The sequence below is a fragment of the Ptiloglossa arizonensis genome, chromosome 4, assembly GCF_051014685.1.
Source record: "Ptiloglossa arizonensis isolate GNS036 chromosome 4, iyPtiAriz1_principal, whole genome shotgun sequence".
Taxonomy (NCBI): domain Eukaryota; kingdom Metazoa; phylum Arthropoda; class Insecta; order Hymenoptera; family Colletidae; genus Ptiloglossa; species Ptiloglossa arizonensis.
Window position 1 is genome coordinate 27,962,628 of NC_135051.1, and position 19,550 is coordinate 27,982,177.

General features: G+C 36.0%; 2 protein-coding genes across 5 annotated transcripts; one reads left to right on the forward strand and one right to left on the reverse strand.

Moving 5' to 3' along the window:
* Positions 1-193: 193 nt before the first annotated feature.
* Sras (Ras converting CAAX endopeptidase Sras) lies at positions 194-4,707 on the reverse strand. Of its 2 annotated transcripts, none has more exons than XM_076310633.1 (6): positions 3,935-4,707; positions 3,212-3,317; positions 3,008-3,146; positions 2,690-2,941; positions 2,552-2,614; positions 194-2,479 (listed from the first exon to the last, which is right to left on the reverse strand). In XM_076310633.1, the coding sequence occupies exons 1-6, from the start codon at positions 4,048-4,050 to the stop codon at positions 2,265-2,267; spliced, it is 891 nt and encodes a 296-aa protein (XP_076166748.1). In that variant the 5' UTR covers positions 4,051-4,707; the 3' UTR covers positions 194-2,264. The 2 variants fall into 2 exon arrangements, with proteins under 2 accessions (XP_076166748.1, XP_076166750.1); XM_076310635.1 differs by having other exon boundaries at positions 2,690-2,926; positions 3,935-4,703.
* Fbxo11 (F-box protein 11) lies at positions 3,799-10,898 on the forward strand. Of its 3 annotated transcripts, none has more exons than XM_076310629.1 (9): positions 3,799-4,439; positions 5,714-6,052; positions 6,135-6,923; positions 7,012-7,864; positions 7,933-8,153; positions 8,228-8,446; positions 8,533-8,740; positions 9,070-9,247; positions 10,578-10,898. In XM_076310629.1, exons 1-8 carry the CDS (start codon positions 4,343-4,345, stop codon positions 9,197-9,199), a joined length of 2,856 nt encoding a protein of 951 aa, XP_076166744.1. In that variant the 5' UTR covers positions 3,799-4,342; the 3' UTR covers positions 9,200-9,247; positions 10,578-10,898. The 3 variants fall into 3 exon arrangements, 2 of the variants coding, with proteins under 2 accessions (XP_076166744.1, XP_076166743.1); XR_012991927.1 differs by having other exon boundaries at positions 3,800-4,439; positions 9,070-10,488; XM_076310628.1 differs by having other exon boundaries at positions 3,800-4,439; positions 9,070-10,898.
* The last annotated feature ends 8,652 nt before the right edge of the window (positions 10,899-19,550 follow it).

Genomic DNA, 19,550 nt, shown 5'->3' on the forward strand with positions numbered 1-19,550 from the left:
TACATAACTTTAAAATAAAAATACCTTCATATTTGTATTTTCTATTAGAAAAAGCATTTCCAAAGGACGAATCTTTCTAGAAATAATTTCTTTTTACTAATTCAAAATAATACATTATTTATTGTAACAATGTCATAATTCATTAACTATACAATATTCCGTCAACATTTTTTTTTTTTTTTTTTTTTGAAAATTCTGTCTAAATTGTTATTGATATTCATAATTACAACTAGATAAATTCAATTACATCTGAGGCACTACGGTGATTTTATATTAATTCTATATGGCATGATTAACTTGTCTTTGATAACACAAAAGTTTCTTTATACACAACTATAATTATCTTTATCAAAGAAATTAAAACTTTTTAAAACTTATAGTAAAAAAATTCAAATTTCAAAAAAAAATTAATAACACTGTTTAGCAAAAAAATGTCTTTTCCCTGTTTTGCAATAACCGCTAGAGGCTCTTTCTGGCGGAGTTTCTCGACCTAAACACAAATCTAAAAGTAAAATTAGTCTATCACCCTGAATTTATTAAAAATATGAGTTTTTATAAAAACGCATGATTTGAGACAAAAATGAAGTATTACGTACATAAAATTTGAAAACGTTAGAAAATTCAATTTGTTCTTAATGGATAGAGACAAGTTTCATGAATCACTACATATTTCTATTAATTTTTGTCAATTTGAATGGCTATAAATGGATATTAAAGTTAAAAAAAAAGACGATTTTTACCCAATACGACGTAATATCGAATTTTGTAAATATTTTTGAAAAGGAAGCCACCCAGAAAGAGTGACGGAACAATTTTTAATTCGGTCAGTGAAAAAATATCAATCTGAAACGTAAATATAGTGTTTTGTCGTTTTGCGGCCATTACTCGCCTGATCCGACTCGTACGTTCCGTAGCTACGTGTAATTGACACTGATAGTATCTATTCAATAGACACTTCGACATGTATAACGTTTAATTGTTGCAATATATTCTTAGATACTAATCACAGAATTATAAAAAAAAAACTTTTTTTAATCACTCTCAATTGCAAATAATTTTGATGTTTAATGCATGAGTACATATGACTTGTTAATTCAATGCCGTTAAGAAACAAATACAATTGTATACGAACTTACAAGATATTTATTAGTATGATTTTACAAGATTTAGAACAGTTATAGCAATATATGAAACTCATTAAACACTATTTTGAAGCAAAGAAAAGCCTATTTAGATATTCTCTATGAATCTTTTTTTAATAAATTGATTGTTCACTACTTTTAAAAAATAGCTCAAGATAAAAAAGTAATATAATATAATTTTGCGAGATTTAATAAAGACAGAAATAACAATTTTTATCATAGGCACTCTTTCAACATATAAACATCATTTGACGTTTCTCTTTAACATTCAATAAAATGAGAGAAGGAGTAAGTATCCCAGAATGCTACATAGCTTGCTAAGTATCAATTTAGCTAGAATTCAGTCTTAGCTTTGAAAATATTCAAAACAGTTGTGCTAAGCAGCTTAGAAAGTGTTCCTTTGTATTAAGTAAAACATGTAACCGAATTATACTTAAATTTTATAGTGCACTTTGATATTTTTTTGACTATACATACATATATGTATACATACATACATGCATACATACATACACACATACATACATACATACGCGCGCGCGCGTTAGCATTATCTGTGTGAATGTAATATTGAGTTATAATTTTGTACTGTGTAATATAATACGAAAATATACGAATTGATCAGACTTCTTTCGTTAAGTTTGCAAAGAGGTAGATCAACGTTGTAAAAACTCTACTCTATCTTTTAAGACTAAATTGAACTTTTTAGCAATTTTAGTTTTCACATAATACTTTGTTTTTGCCATGAATGTCATACATTTATATAAAAATTCATATTTCTCAAAAACTGAGCATGACAGAGTAATTTTGCTTCCGGATTCATATTTAGGACGATAGCTCTATGAGAATCTCCTAATGGTTATTGCAAAACAAAATTCGTGTTGAACAGTGTAATCTAAGTCTTACATTAAAAATATAAATTGTACCTATATGTATATAGTGTAATCTATAAAACAACCTGTCAATTTTCAAAAGTACTATTCTTTTAATAAAAAAACGTACTTTCTTAAAAACATCATGCAATATGAATTATTAAATCGATGTTAATCATTTCAAGTTAGCCTAACTTTGTTATAAAAATTATAAATAATATTTGTGACATTGTTGCAAATAAATCACATCTCATGTAAAATGTTTATGCCAAAATAGATTATTATGGAAGAATGTCGGATTTGTCATTGGAGTTAACAGAAAACACCAAGCTACTAGTCCAATGACAAACAAAGAAAATAATCCAGCTCTTTTTAAAGGATCCTTAAATGCCACAACTTCAGAAAGATCAGGAAATCCCATATGATTACAAAATGAATGTGCTGTTAATGGAGCTGCTAAATGTCCTGCAAGTCAGGAAGTAGCATTAATGTATAATTTTAAGTTCAAAGAGGAAAGAAATAATAGAATCATAATACCTGTTTTAACAAAAAGGAAAGCTGCATATGCCCCAAATAGTGCTGTGTATGCAAATTGAAAACCTGAGTAATAAATGTGCTGTTACAACAAGTTTGTTGATATACTTATATTAAGTATAAATTGCAAATAGTACTTACAAGATATAAAAAGCGCATGTTTAAGTTGCATGCCTGTTTCTATATGATATACCACGTGATGAAAGTGAGCAATCCCAAAAAATAAGGAACATACAAATATAGCAGTAGTTGGTGTAAAACATTGCAAAAGCAATGGTAACATGCACGCTCTGAATGTCCATTCTTCAGCTAGAGGTGCAACTACTTGATTTCTCCACCATGTCAATGTTCGTATACTTCCAAGCCAATACATAGGCTCTAAAACAGGCAAACCTACATTTCTACAGTTGTGAATTAAGTACTATATATATATATAGAAATAATGTATGAAACACTAACCAGTGTATAATCTCCAAAGCCCGTTAAAACCTAATACGCTTAATGGCCCTAGAAATAATATCATTGTTAATAATAATGGTATCACAATTGCTTGAATTAAACCTGGCCACCGTAGACCCAGTAACTCCCAAATTGTTGCCTAAAAATGATAAGATACAATGTAAAAGTCAATATGTAAAAAATAATATCGTTACAAGCAATTACCTTCTGGAAGACCTTCTCGTTCATTCCAAAGTATAATGAAGCAGGAGATATAAGAGATATAATAAAAACGCTAATAAATCTTTTTTTTATTATTGTAGGATGCTCTCTGCAATAAAAAGAAATTTTACTAGAGTTCTTAATTGATTTTTCAACTTCTTTTCTACGAGTGGAAACATTCCTCTTTATTAATATTTTGTCTAAGTTTGACAAAATTATGAGAAAAATGAAAAGTTTAGAAAAAAAAAAATAGGTAGATAATAAAATTCAAAGTGTTTTTGAAAGAATTTTTTATTTCATTTTTCGTCTATTAAAGTAAAACTTTTATTTTTCAAATTTTCACGTTACATTTGAAATACTATTTTATTTGCATTTCTTTCGAAGTTTACTATTCGAAATGCTTCAATTACAACTTTCACCCAGTCCTATCAACAATTTCGCATTGTAATTTTTGAACATCGCGCCAATTACAGAAGAAACAGAAAGTAAAAAGTTTCCCAGCAGAGGCGCTAGTGGATTCGATTTTTGTCCACAAAAGCGATTGCGTGGTAGGAGAACTCGAGAAAGAGTAGCATTCACGTTCACGGGGCGACGTGAATACAGTTACACTTTGTTCGTAGTTCCTTGTGGTTCACCGTTAGCAGGACCAAGAGAGCGCGTTACACGGTTACACGAAAATGGACATTTAAAAGCAACTGCCGTTCGTCGCTGATCGGCATTACGTACCTATTGTACGGGGAACTCCATACATAAAGGCTCGCGACGTACACCACCGAGAGAGCGAGACATGATAAAATCGCAGGCACGCAGAACAAATCGGTATTTCGGTCCGCGGTCTCCATAACTCCATACTGATGTTGGTTGCTTGTGTCGCGATCCACTGCAGAAGAGGGGATCGGTGTAAGGGGGTAAAAGGCGAGTGAGAGAGAAAAGGATCGCGTAGGTAGGGTAGGAGGGTGATCGGCGAGGAAAGGGGAGAAGAGCAGAAATTCATCCGATTGGCGGTCTGGCACCAGTCGGCAGTCCTACCGTCAATGAGAAGATGGCCGCTGGGCTCGGTGGAAGTGTCGCCATTGTTTAGTGTTTAGTTGTTTTACCGTTTCTCGCATAATTTTGTCGGGAAGCACGTCAAAAATGCCAAGCGCCTCGTTTACATCGTCGCGCAATTACGTGCGGAGATCCCGGAGAAAAGGCGCGAACAGGATTCCTCTGCCTTCGAGAACCACCTCGGGTAAGAGCCCTGCATCCGGACCTCGGTTCACTGCTCACCTGTCGTCTCTCGGCTCATTTCTTTTGCCTTCACCTACTTCGATATTCCCCGGGGTTAATCCCGTTGCGCCGATTCCGCGTGTTCGTGCCGACTAACCGACATCCTTCATCTCCGTTACTCATGTTTTCCGTTTACGATTCGGACGTAGAGAGAGCAGGACAGAGACTCCGTCAAACCTTACACTGCCCACGTCTCTTCTCTCACACAATTTTCTCGCAGTTCGGGATGGTCGAAAAACGCGATGGATTCGTGACTCCGATGACATTTCCTGAAAGCAACATATCACATTCGTCGCTCTTGCACCAGCCCTTCTTTTTTTGGGGACATCGATCATGGTATCGCGTATACTTCGCGATCGTCAATTTTTACCGTGGAATGTCGGCTCAAAGTCTACGCTCCTCACTCCACTTCCTCCCATTTTTTTTTTTTGTAATTCCGATTTATTAGACATCCAGCTGTACGAGCATAACGTCGGATACTCGTGCAATTTGGGAAAATAATTGGCACACGATATCTAGGCAAAAGATCTGAGGGCCTTTTTCAATCTGATGTTGCACCAGCTATAGATTCTATGTTAAATTGGTATATCGTTTTACTTGTTTGAAACACTTTGTGTGCAATAAAAGTATTATTAAAATTGTCTCTGTCATTTTAAAAATGAAACTAGGATACTCCTGTACCAAAATATGGTTTGATAATTGGTTGTGTACACATGTCGAATACACAAAATGCACTATGTCCTAATTCTTATATTATACTAGCATCCTTGTATATTTAATTGACTTGTATTAAATTTGTTCAATGTGTTAAAATATTAGTTGTCAAGTACAATCCTTGAAACCAACTATAACTTTTTAAATAGATTTTTAGTTCTAACAACTAATTATAATTTGAATGTAATATGACAAATATTAGAATAAATACAACTTCTATAGTCATACTACATATCTTTACTAAATGTAATACAAAATTCATGTCATATGTTTATTACTTGTGGTGCGTGAAATATGTACCTTTTATTAGTTAATAAATGCAACAGTGATAAAGAAAGGGACAGTTATTTAATTATGTCAAATGAATGATACTCCAAAAATATATGTCATACAAGACATAAGCATAGTCAAATAATGCTGTCTAATATAGAACAAATTATAATTGTAACAAGTATTTCATGGACAGTAGAAATGTAAACACTAACTTTGAAATTACAAGTAATGTAAGTTTTGTTCTTTTAGCCGAGCCATGCGATTTGCCATGTTCAGCGTCAAATCAGATACCTCCTGGTGGTGGAGTTGGTGGTGGAGGAGGAGGAGGAGGTGGCGGTGGGGGTGGAAGCGGTGGAAGAGGATCTTCTCCAAGTGTCTCTGGTGTTGCAGCACCATCACCTTCCCCATCACATTCTCATTCTTCTCCATACGACTTAAGGCGTAAAAGTCCACCTCATCCAGATCCTGCTCCTGGCACCAGTTCTGCTTTACCCCCTTCAGGTGGCAGTAGTATTGGTGCCACTCTTGGTTCTTCCTCCCTACCAGCAAGAAAACGACCCAGGCGGACCTGTTCATTATCCACAGATGGTATGTTTGCATATAATTAAATTTCATTATAGAGGTTATTTTAACAAAAGAATCCCCTGAATACCTTTTCATTACTTTACAGGTACAAACACAAATACAGCAGCACATTACCTTCAATATGAGTTACCGGACGAAGTGCTGCTTACTATATTTAATTATCTAACGGAGCAAGATCTGTGTAGAGTTTCTCAAGTTTGCAAACGTTTTCAAGCAATTGCAAACGACACTGAACTATGGAAGTCTCTGTACCAACAAGTTTATGAATACGACTTGCCACTATTTAATCCTGCACCTTGTAAATTTGAATTTGTATCCCCGGACGAGTCAGACTATCCAAATCCATGGAAAGAGAGCTTTAGACAATTATACAGGGGAGTACATGTTAGGCCAGGATTTCAGGATTTAAAGTTCAAAGGACGAAATTTGCCATTCTTCAATACTGTTCAGGGAGCGTTAGATTTTGTAGATGAATATAGAAGCACTAGTGGTTCTTCATCAAATAATAGCACAACCACAAGCGGTCAAGGGAATTGTTGTGGAAGCAATTCTCAGTCAGCGGAAGAAGCACCTCAACATTTAGTTTTCTTACATGCTGGAATCTACAGAGGCGAATTTCTTGTAATCGACAGCGACGTTGCATTAATTGGAGCAGCACCCGGAAATGTGGCGGAATCTGTTATATTAGAACGAGAAAGTGAATCTACAGTTATGTTTGTAGAAGGAGCAAAACGAGCTTACGCCGGCCATCTCACGTTAAAATTTACCCCAGACGTTACTAGTACCGTGCCGCACCATAAACATTATTGTTTAGAAGTTGGTGAAAATTGCAGTCCCACAGTCGATCACTGTATTATTAGGAGTTCAAGCGTTGGTAAGTAATTGGTTTATGTTGTAACAATCTTGTACTTGATAATGTTGAATTTGAACTTATAGTTACCGATGATTTTTTAATTTTTCAGTCGGTGCAGCTGTTTGTGTGTCAGGTGTAGGAGCCAATCCTGTGGTTAAAAATTGTGACATATCCGATTGCGAAAACGTTGGACTTTATGTCACCGATTATGCACAAGGAACTTACGAAGACAATGAGATTTCTAGAAATGCATTAGCCGGAATTTGGGTAAAGAATTACGCAAATCCGATAATGCGGAGGAATCATATTCATCACGGAAGGGATGTCGGGATATTCACGTTCGATAACGGTCTCGGATATTTTGAAGCTAACGACATTCATAATAATCGAATAGCGGGTTTCGAAGTAAAAGCTGGTGCTAATCCAACGGTTGTACATTGTGAAATACACCATGGTCAAACAGGCGGAATTTATGTCCATGAAAACGGTTTAGGTCAATTTATCGACAACAAGATTCACTCGAACAATTTCGCCGGCGTTTGGATCACCTCTAATTCAAACCCAACAATTCGTAGAAACGAAATTTATAATGGTCACCAAGGAGGAGTATATATATTCGGAGAGGGAAGAGGCTTGATAGAACATAATAATATTTACGGTAATGCTTTAGCCGGCATACAAATCAGAACAAATTCGGATCCCATCGTTAGACATAATAAAATACATCATGGTCAACATGGTGGTATATACGTGCACGAAAAGGGTCAGGGTTTAATCGAGGAGAACGAAGTATATGCTAACACTTTAGCAGGTGTCTGGATAACCACAGGATCGACACCAGTTTTAAGAAGGAATCGTATTCATAGCGGTAAACAAGTCGGAGTTTATTTTTATGACAATGGTCACGGTAAACTAGAAGACAATGATATTTTCAATCATTTGTATTCGGGAGTACAAATAAGGTAACATATTTTTTGATAAACAACATAATACCTTTGTCTTTTGCGCTAACTATATTTTATAATATTAGGACTGGAAGTAATCCAGTAATACGTGGGAATAAAATATGGGGCGGACAAAACGGTGGCGTTCTTGTGTATAATAGTGGATTAGGTTTACTCGAACAAAATGAGATTTTTGATAACGCGATGGCAGGAGTTTGGATTAAAACGGATAGTAATCCTACGTTGAAAAGAAATAAAATTTTTGACGGACGAGACGGTGGAATTTGTATATTTAATGGCGGCAAAGGTGAGTTTTATTTTCTACTTTCGATGAAATCTTTGCAACCTGAATAATCGTCTGTTCCTCTTTTTTTTATGTAGGTGTTCTTGAAGAAAACGATATATTTCGTAACGCTCAAGCGGGAGTGCTTATTTCTACACAATCTCATCCAGTCCTGAGGAGAAATCGAATATTCGATGGATTGGCAGCCGGCGTTGAAATAACAAACAACGCAACTGCTACGTTAGAGTTTAATCAAATTTTCAATAATAGATTTGGTGGTCTATGTTTAGCAAGCGGAGTTCAACCAACGACTAGAGGTTATTATTTCTCTGGTGCATTAATTCGAAATTTAACATACATATAGGAGATGAGTACATAATCGTCTGCTTTTTTTTTTTCTTAGGCAATAAAATATTTAATAATCAAGATGCGGTCGAAAAAGCAGTTGGAAACGGTCAATGTTTATACAAAATTTCGTCGTATACTTCCTTTCCCATGCACGATTTCTATCGCTGCCAGACATGCAATACGACAGACCGTAACGCAATTTGTGTTAATTGTATAAAAACCTGTCATGCTGGACACGATGTGGAATTCATCAGACATGATCGGTAAATAATATTGATAATTTTAGTGTAGATCAAGAGGAACTTGTAACATTGAATATGTTATAATTCATTATCAAAGTTATAAATTGAAAATGTTTAAAGAAATGAAGAGAATTTGGAGAAACACTGTAAAATATCGTACTTTGATACCAAGTTTTTTGTCATCATCCTTAATGCACAAAGCCTTCTTGTCATACAACATGATTTGTTCGATCTAAACTTGCAAAATGAATCGTTTAATTTGTGTCATCACGTCACAAAACATTAAAGAAACATTTTATGTGCACTAACCTAATACGTGCAATGCATTTGTAACTAATTTATCTTTACAGATTCTTTTGTGACTGTGGTGCTGGAACATTAAGTAATCAGTGTCAACTTCAAGGTGAACCTACGCAAGATACAGACACATTGTATGATAGTGCAGCACCGATGGAGTCGCATACACTTATGGTCAACTAGGAACTAACCTAAATTAAATAAAACAATCAAACGACATTGAAACAGCCTGTAAGTCCAACACATTGCAAACAAGGAGTAATTTGTTGCTGAGTTCTTTATTATGACACTTGTTCCTTCGCGTCCCCGTTGTGATTGTTATTTTTTTTTAATGCTATCGTTATTGTTATAACATATTCCAATTAACGACAATTTCATTATCATTATCATCATCGTCGTCGTCGTCGTCGTCGTCGTCGTCGTCGTCGTCGTCATAATCATCATTATTATCATTATTATTATCATCATCATCATCATCATCATCATTAACGTTATGGTCATGTGACCATCCACCTCATTTTCATCGTTATCGTCATCGCGATGGTTAAAGTTATCACGATCATTTTTGTCACTGCGAGAACACATCTATGATTTTGTAAACGGAAGTTCGTCGAATCGCGTTATCATCATCGTCATTATCAAGAGATAGTATATTTTTTATTAATAAATTAGTACTCTATATCGACGTATATTTTAATGCAAACGGATATTCGTTATTGACGTCCGTGATTGTCCAAATATCGAGAATCAAAAAACGAAAATCCAGATAGATCCGATGTAAAACAAGTATTATCGGGAAGAAGGAAAATTGTTAAAACTGTTTTCTTGATTAAAATCTTTTCGTTGGAAGCGGTTTCGCCAAGGTCAAGACTCGAATTCGCCTGTAATTACGTAATAAAGAACTCTGCAACGAAAACGCGTCGACGAACACGATTAAACAAGTGACAAAATGGATTTCTTATATAAATGAAATATAATAATTAGATAAACATTAAATTTATTTAAACGTGTAATAAAACAAAACTACGCGATAATCGTTAATCAATCGAAAAACACGTAACAAACTTTCCACGTGAGATTCGTTTTATTAAGTTTCTCTAATTTTTAAGTTCGTACATAAAGCAAAATAAATGAAAAACAAGTGCAGTGAATCTGTTTAAAAAAAAAAATGGAAGTAAAGAAACACATGTGTATACGTCGATGAAAAAGGCACGTAAAGATCGTGATGCTTTGATAAGCAAAAGAGACTGTCTTTAAACGAAGAATTAAAAAAAAAAACTTGTGCAATGCCGTGGCATTGATTAAAAAATAGAAGCATTTCTAAGCTCATGATAAAGCACAGTGTCGTGAATGTAAATTGTGTATATCGTATTAAATAAATGCTGAATAGACAACAACATTAAACAAATTACTGCTTGCTGCACGGACAGGAGCATCAATACCATATATCATATGAAACATATGTTACAAAAGTTAGCACTCATAATTAAATGTAACCTAAACTAGCCAGTGTATTAAAACAGAAAGATAAGGAACAAGTGCGTATTGTATGTTCACACAGATGGAATTGTAGGGAACCGAGCATTCATCCTCAAGACAGATTGAATGAATAATTAGCAGGAATCGTGGCAATCAAACAATGGAACAAGTGCGACTTCGGTAATAAACATGTCGGATCATGGTACAAATTTTCGAAGGAAGGAAGGCAAACGTATAAAACGAAGACCCATAATGACATACTGAAACAGATGTCTAAAAATTGTGATATTGTAAAATTCACAACTGGATATAATCAAAATGGAACAGAAACATCTATGCGATTCAAATAATTGTTTTTATGTAAGTGTACCTTGTACTACACATATATAATTCTTTAACTCTATTATCTGCATTGTGAATAGTGATGGCCCTAAGTCGCCCGAGGGGGAAAGTGCATAATAATAAGACAGAATAAAAAAATGTGTAAGTAAAGTAAATTTAAAAGGAATTTACACAATGCGTATGTTGGTGTTATACCAGTGAGAAATACAAGGAAAACAAACAAAAGTTTAACGTAAAAAGAAGGAAAATGAAGGAAATGACATACTGTCCAAGGAACAGTTTTAAAAAAAAAAGTAATCTCCAATTTTTAAAGTAATCCGATTTTTTTAATATTACGTTAGCGATAAAGTCTAATCATATTATTATAATTGTGTATCTTCAAGGGCGGTGTCGCTCTTGTTATGAAAAGAAAAAGCGCCTATTAGCGATAATTTTAGACGCAGCCCGCATCCACTTACGCAAACGATGAGTATAAAAATAAGTAGACGAAAGTATCGAAATCGCATTATACGGTAAAATTTTGTTTTGGCGACAAAATTTTACAAATAAAAAATCTCTCTCTCGCATTCATTAATTGTATGTGTAGGTACGTTTTGTATGTCATTTGGTAGAATGAGTAATGGTCCACAAGAATTGCCTTTGATCTTACCGACCTAAGGTCCGTAGTATTATACACCACAGTGTCATATTATACATAGTATAACTATATATAATGTCTAACACATTATATGCACACTGAGAATAATAAAGACGTACATCAAAGACATTTCTTGTGCATACACATTGGAACGCAAACATTTTTACGTTCTCGAGTGATAATCTTTACGCTCTGTTGTTTTTGTTTGAAAGAACAATTCGCCCGTGAATCACTCTTTTTCGTTTTTTTTTGAAACTTGGAGCAGAGGAACTACAGAAAAAATTTCCTCGGGAAGTAACGAGAAAAGAAAAGAAAACGAAAAATAATAACTTTGAAAGTTATCGAGCGAAAAACTCCAACAAATTTTCTCGCGCGCTCTCTACGTTGTAACTGTAATTAGCAAAATTTATTTGTCGATCGTTTTGTCTTTTTTTTTATACTATCTGGAATATTATTTACGAACTGTTAAATATGTTTATTGTATTAACGGAAAATGAAATTATAAGATGGACAATTTTGGGACCTTTTTATGCCCTTTTTTTTTTTTTTATTCTTTTAAGCAAATTTTAATGCCGATTCGCCGATAGTTGGAAGCTAAAGAGGAACGAACGTTTTTCTGTGATTTCTATCCTCTCACAGTTTCAAAACATGTTGAATAATTCTTATGGCGAACATTGTCTCGCGCAGCAGCCGCATCAGACTAAGCAACATTTTTAGGGTCTCAAGTATAACAACATTCTTCGGTAACATCCATTTCGTTTGCTCGAGCGTCCCGAGTCTGACGATTTGTATACCAATTAACTCCTCGCAGATGCGTGGAAATGGTATCTACAAATAGAAAAATGGAACAAAATGGGGTGAACAAGTCACGTTCGGCTGCGGCACGATTTTAATGTTTCTGTTTCTGATTGTTGGATGTAGTAGATGTAAGATTTAATCAGCAATAGAGAATTGTTGTGTTTCTTCTCTCTCTCTTTTTTTTTTTTTTTTCTCCTCAAATTCAAGATTTCCCGTGTAAAATCGGCCGACGCACTCTCTGGATAGAGAGAGCTTTACTCCCGAAAAATGAAAAATATTTCAGTATCTGGAGAACATCGAAATGTAAAACTTCGGTAAAGCAAAAATGTGTCGATCGTGTGTGTATGTGCGCGCGCGCACATTTAATAAGGTGTTTAGAGTTTAAAATAAAATTTGGCAGTTAAAAATTGTTTTATAAGTTTCGTTTACGAATAACGGTCAGTGATCGTGAATTATATCGGTATCTTTTGAATCATTGAATCTTCACAATCGTGCACGATAGATAATGAAATTGCATACTCCAGGAAGAATGCAATGTACGTTTCCCTTTATTTAATTACGTTGCAATTTGTATTACATTTTAGAGTTTCGCTTCGTACGTTCGTCATTGTACATTGTTCCGGCGAATTCGTTTTTTCATTTTTTCGAATTATTGTGAGTGTGAAGTGTTTTGTTGAATCATACGTTAATTGCATTTTTATTTATCGAATCTTCCTCTTACATTTTCTTCCCCTTGAATTTTAAATCACGACACCTTTCTCATCATTTCATTCCATGTGTACTCTGTCCATCGAAAAAGACACGTCTAACTCCGATTTTTCATCAGCAAATACTTGCCATTACTACATTAGTTGCCATAGTTCTCTTGGTTTTGTTTTTGCGGTGGCGCACAGATAGGTAGATAAAAGGTTTTAAATATTAAAAATAAAAACAACGTGCAAACGAAAGTAATCGCAAAAACTAATACCACAACGTATTCTGTAAATATTAATTTGTCCATTATATATATATATATAATTTTATATATATATAAAACATTGATTATACTATTATTAAAAAATATATATAATAATTATTACAAATTGTAACTTTTATTTTTTATTTTTTTCGTATCCTTATTATCGATGGCACTGGTGATTTTCGTTGTTTGGTTTTGCTTCGTTGTATCGCTGCAACATCACAAGCGTAATATTGCCACGCTGCAATCGATTCTCGTTGCATAAATGCAAATGGAATTCGATTCTTCGCGGAAGAGAAATCCGTAATTCCAATAGTGTTAAGTGCGAATTGGACAATTCGATAACTCCCAGAAATTGCGAATTTCTCTTGACGAAATTGTAGATTTGCTGTTTCTATTTGAATTTTGCTATGCTTGTATTATATAGCAAAGATTGATATGTTCGTATCAGTTTGTGTCGCATCACAAAACATGTAGAGAACAAAGAAATTGTTAACTGTATCGTGCCCCGTAGGTATACGATGTACTAGTATGCTTGTTCACGGATGAAAACGTACGATTAAGACTATACTAATTATAAGTAAGTGGCAGACAGAATTTTGCAAACTAATAATCCAAACTCGATTTTGTTTGTTTCTTTTTAAACTGATTTCGTTTTAATATGGAGAAGGATTACATGCCATGGCCTTAAAGCGTAAACCTAAAAGTTCTAGTATACATACAGCGGTATCTAACACACATATGCAAGAGCGTGTACGCTATCGTTCAAAAGTCTGATATCTAAATTTTAATTCGCATTATAAAGATATTGATCTAGAATACGATTTTACAGCGAAGATAAGGTGAATTATAAAAAAAACCCTAGCTATCCTTGAGAGGAACATTTATTAAATCGATTTGGCAGTCCATGTATTAAAGACATTTATAAATTACGTGTCATGTAAACGCGTAAGTTCTGTATATTTCTATTACGTGTACACAGACACTATGGATTTTTCAGTTTTGGAGCGTTCTTCCACATCTTTATTCACCACGTCTCGCAAGAGTTATCAATAGTTGAGGTCTATGGTAACTCGCCCACATTCTGTGACAATTCTTTTTACTCTTTTTCCGCAATATAATATCGCAATACGAATTAGTAAGAATATCAAGCGACTTCAGACTTTCGAGCGACAACGTGTATGCTCACCATCATCGATATCTCTCACGAAGTTTACGGGGGTTAACTTTTCGAACAGCTCAAGTAATTATATATTCGAAGATTTCAGTGAAATACACAGTTTTATTAAAAGATGTATCGTTTGTTGAACTTCCATCGGGTGCAGTGTATCTCCTTCTTTCGCTGAAAACTTTATCTTTTAAAGAGAGGGCACAATGTTTACAAGCACGTATTTCAAATCTGAAAGAGTAACGTATTCCGGGTTGAACAATTATAGAAGCTGGACGAGAAACTGATCGATATTGAGAACGTATAGTGGATGGAAGAAATATAGGGGTGTTACAAAAAAAGATTGCAAACTTTTAGAATTCATTGTACTCGTCGGAACAAATAAAGGAATCTTAACAAACACGCGTTCTAAGACTAATACGGCAGTGAACTTGTTAAAAGCCTAGTCAAGATATCATAGGACTACACGATGAAAAACAACACATTTAACAGATCATACTCAGATTGGAATCGTTTTCGTGCAAATATAGTTAGTCCTGAGATGTGATTACAATTTCAAGAGCGAATTTAACGTATAAAAATAACGAAAAATGTTCGTACAGGCGTTTGTCGCATCGAACCTTATTTTCGAATTACAGTACTATTATCATAGAGTTATCCTCATCGCCGTTACCTACATCTGATTAGCTGTCGGTGTTTCTTTCGTCCCCAATGTTTCCACACTCAATCGAGCCGGAGTGATACTAATAACAGCGATTAAATGTTACTTACCTGTTTCTCAGGTTGTCCCAGACGCGGGACTGTATTACCACTTCTGTAAAGTACCGATCGTTCGTATATCGTAGTCAAATAGTTCTGTTAGAAATATGAACTTACTTTATAAATTATGAGTGCGTATTTTCTGAAATACCTGTATAACAAACATTCGCAAACACTACAGAGAGAATACGTTTCAGATACGTTGCACCCGATGGGAGATTTAAAGGAGGAAACCGAACAGTTAAGTTTGCGATTTCGCGAATGAAAACATAAACGCAGCCTTACACTGTATTTTCATATAGTACAAGACGATTACACGGATACGATAAGAATTCGCGGGGAACGTTAAGAGTCTATCCGATAAATTTGTCGTTTTTGTATCCTCGGGTTTACTATTTGCCTGAATGTAAGCAATCACGTGTTTCGATGCAGAGAGCATATAGTGCTTCCGTATAGAACGAAGATATTCATTGATTCGAACGTTTATCGATAAACTGATAATAGTGTCTTACGCACGAGCGGCACGGTACCGATGCGACGGACTCGTGATCCACACGTAATATGATAATCGATTACGCGAAACAAAGAAAGAAGAAACAACACGCTACGATGTTAGTATAAAGGGTATATCGATAAAAAGAGAGTGGACACATGTTACTGTAAGGGAGAAAAAGAGAACATCTATTTTTCACGAGAACGTCGATCGTGAAAATGTACAATAAGCTAACTCTGTAAATACGGCGCGCGTAAATATCTCACCTAAGTATAACGATATACATCGTTCGAAGCGATATTATAGGTACTCGGGCAAGGATTTCTGCTCCTTAAGAGATACTTTTTTAAGTAGACAAGAGAACGTTCAGACGATTTCATTTTCTTAGCAAAGTAAGCTCGATTTCCACGCTTTACATTATATAGAACGAACGAACCGGAGGAATGAATGTAAACGTCGAATAGGTAAACGACGACGAGAACAACAGCAACCAAAAATATAACAAAACGCGAAAGAAAGGAGGACGAATAATCAACGCGACTTTTGTATGAGAAATAAATCTAACTAATTTTTTTCACGTCATTCGCGTCACATAGATGTAAGATAACATCGTCGTCGCGACATCAAGTAAAGGAATAGCTGAATCGGCATCGATCGATGTATCCGAGAATGGAGGCAAGACGAGTATCAATCGAGGCTGAGCGAAACAATCCGATTCCGCGCGGCGCCGATACGCATTTAGGGTGAAGTTTATAGCCCGACACGGGTGCAAAGTATTATGCGAACGGGTCTGTCCGTTTAATTCTCGCTTTCTTTTCACGAGCGAAGGAACCGGTGCTATACCGTCGTCCGTTCGCGGAACCCAGAGAAATCGAAAGCGCGCGTGACAAACATCTGCATAGGAATTGAGAGCGGGATTTTTGTTCCTTTGCACAAAAGTGGTATAATTTTCGCGCGAAAAGACAACAAATGGCCTATAGATAGGAGAAAGTCGTGTCTTCTGTTACTTAATTTTTGTTCGTTTTCTTAGGCGAAACCGACGGACTGTATAGACTCTAGACTGTTAAACTTAGCCGAAACCCAGTGACGGTCAAACAATACGACAAGGAGAGCAGAATGGCGAAAGGATTCTCGAGGCGGGAAAGAGGAGGAAAACTCGCGCGCACGATAATTTAAAAAAATATTAACTCGCACCTGCACGATCTTCTTTCCGCGTTACAGTAACGCTCGCGCGGCGACGACAACTGTATTATTAAAATGTATAATAGATCGTAGTCCGTAAGCCGAATACGAAGAACTGATATCGATCATCGACTCGATCAACGTTCTATCCAAGGCGATGCAGCCAAATTTATTTTCACAGAAGCTTTATAAACGGCCAATCGAAGGGAAGCAACGCGAAACCGAAACCCGTAACTCCGTTAAACGAAATAATCAGCAGACTTCCAATATCGATTGCAAGAGATAAAAGGAACTTATCGCGTTGTACGCGCTTCGAGGATCATAATTTTGTTCTTAACCATTGGGAAGGACAAGGTAACTCGTTGAAGAAGACGAGTCAATTAGTAACGAAAATGCAACGAGTCCACCATTACGGGAAATGTCAATGGTTTTTTTCCCCTCGAAGATTGTCCGTTTCCAATTGTACCACAATATCTTTATTAAAAAGAAATTGCGTCAAATTTGTTGCGGACAAGACGAGTTAATTTGTCTTTACTCATTATTGGTTACACGGTACGTTCGGCGTTCCTGAGAACGGTCCTTCCTAGATTCATAGTGCGCAACACGGATGCGCATACGTATCTTTCGTGCATTCGCCGCGGTGAAACGGTATTTTTGAATCAAACTTACGAGGGAACTTACGTTTCCGATTGAGAAACGATACGGTAAACAAATTACCACGATCGATTCGTATACCTTTCGAATGAAACGATCGTTGAGAAAATTTTTTTCTTTCAAATACCGTAGAAACTGAACGGGTTTCGTCACCCTCGTAAGAAACAGAAATTCGCGGTGTGCTCGCCTGCCACGAACAAAGAAAAGCGAAAGGCTTTCCGGAGGATTCTCGTACCAGAGAAATCATCGTCTCTCGAACGAAGTGTCCGATCAAAATCCTTATCGTTTATCGAATAGCTCGCGAGCTCGCCGCGTCGCAGAAATCGCCAAAATAAATTGACAGTATCGCCTTGTGCACGCCTGTATTATAATGAAACGCACGAATTACCATGTGTCATATAAATATAAATATAAATATATACATATATACATATATACATACATACATACATACATGCATAAATACATACATACATACGTACATATATATGGATATGTATATGTATATGTATGTATGTATGTATAAAACAATAACGATAATAATTAAGTACTTTACACGTGTAAGCAGTATCCAAGAAAATCCGAACTAGTTGCACCAAGTGCCATAGTCCATAGGTCACAGTACGTTTAACATAGGAGGGAGACTCGTACCCATTACCGAGGAAAACGAAGAGAGAAACGTATAAAAAAGAAAACGAAACGAAAAATTAGGTCGAACTACACGCGGTTCGACGGTAGCGGCTAAGTCGCGTTCTTAACGCTTATTGTTAAGGTGAACGCGAGACGCGAGGAAAAAGAACAACAGCAGTCAGCTAAAGAACACGAGAAAAGAGAGAGGGAGTTTACGTAGTCCGTGTGACTCGAGATTCCCGGTGGGCCGGTTTCGCCCATCTCGAAGAACATTTTAGAACTTACAGACACACCAATATGACAATATACTATGAAATTAATTTCCGATCCTGTTGCTCGGTTATAATTATCCTCCCCCCCCCCCCCCCCCACTCCCAAACTATCTTCATCCACCTGAAAGAATAAAAAATAAAGGAAACTGCAGCCTCCGGACATCCGTTACTGTACATTTTGCCACGTTTATTTTTCAACGCGTTAGTATGTGATTAGACCGTGATCCCGGCTCGCAAAAATCCGTGCATTTTGAAAGCGAGGGAGAGTGAGAGGTAGAGCGCGAGAGAGGGAGAGAAAGGGTGAACACTGTAACACATGGCCAAGGATGGATCGAACGTGGTGGTGCGTGTGACCTTTGCGAGACATTATCAATTACCTTAAACGAAAAATAAGAAAAAAACTGTAGTAACGTCGCAATTGTATGTTGTAAACATTACTATTTCAAATATACTCTGTCATTATTAACAGGAGAGAGTTTGTGATTTTACCACACACAATCATCCTGAGGAGACGAAAAGGGATTGCCGTCGTGATCATTTTTAAAATCGTTTCAAGGTTCTCGATGTTTTCGTAAACGCTGCCGTCGACGAGAGTTGAACCGCTCGAGTAAAAGTAACGCATTACTTGCGAAACGAAATATTTATTCGATTAAATATTCAAAAGCATGTGGGATAAATGAAGAATTGCGATTATACGCGGAGGTTTTTAATCAAGATGATTTGGAAGAAATAACAGTGGACGTATACTTAAAAAGACTTATTATTCTCGGGTAAAGAAAATTCTCTGGCACGGAACTTTGAAAGTCGCTTTTGAACCGTGCGAATATCGACAGCGTTCTTTTCATGGACGGCACGAATCTTTTTATCGGGTAATCGTTAATTTTTCACTCTTCTGGAAGTAAAACAACATAATGAAATAAAGAGAAGAAACGGGAAATTTATCGGCTTGAAAAATCTTCTGGATTAGATTAGATTTCGAAGGAAGTTATCCGAATGTTAGTCACTGTAAGAGCCAGCTAAGAAGAAAACGAGCAAAGTTCTCGATCGAGCCGATAGTGCGCGTCTCCGCGACCCCTAACAGTGAATAGCGTCGAGAAGAGGTCGCGGTGAATCGTGAGGGTTCGTCGCTGTTCGCGGATGCTCGTTTGTGTGCGTCGCGTCG

What these genes read in the sequence shown, in the direction of transcription:
- Fbxo11 (XM_076310629.1), top strand. Translation starts at nt 4,343, where the DNA reads ATGCCAAGCGCCTCGTTTACATCGTCGCGCAATTACGTGCGGAGATCC. An exon ending in GCCTTCGAGAACCACCTCGG is followed by an intron (nt 4,440 to 5,713) that starts GTAAGAGCCCTG and finishes TTGTTCTTTTAG; the next exon opens with CCGAGCCATGCGATTTGCCA. An exon ending in TATTAGGAGTTCAAGCGTTG is followed by an intron (nt 6,924 to 7,011) that starts GTAAGTAATTGG and finishes TTAATTTTTCAG; the next exon opens with TCGGTGCAGCTGTTTGTGTG.
- Sras (XM_076310633.1), bottom strand. Translation starts at nt 4,050, where the DNA reads ATGGAGACCGCGGACCGAAATACCGATTTGTTCTGCGTGCCTGCGATT. An exon ending in ACGAGAAGGTCTTCCAGAAG is followed by an intron (nt 3,147 to 3,211) that starts GTAATTGCTTGT and finishes TATCATTTTTAG; the next exon opens with GCAACAATTTGGGAGTTACT. An exon ending in TTTCCTTTTTGTTAAAACAG is followed by an intron (nt 2,480 to 2,551) that starts GTATTATGATTC and finishes CCTGACTTGCAG; the next exon opens with GACATTTAGCAGCTCCATTA.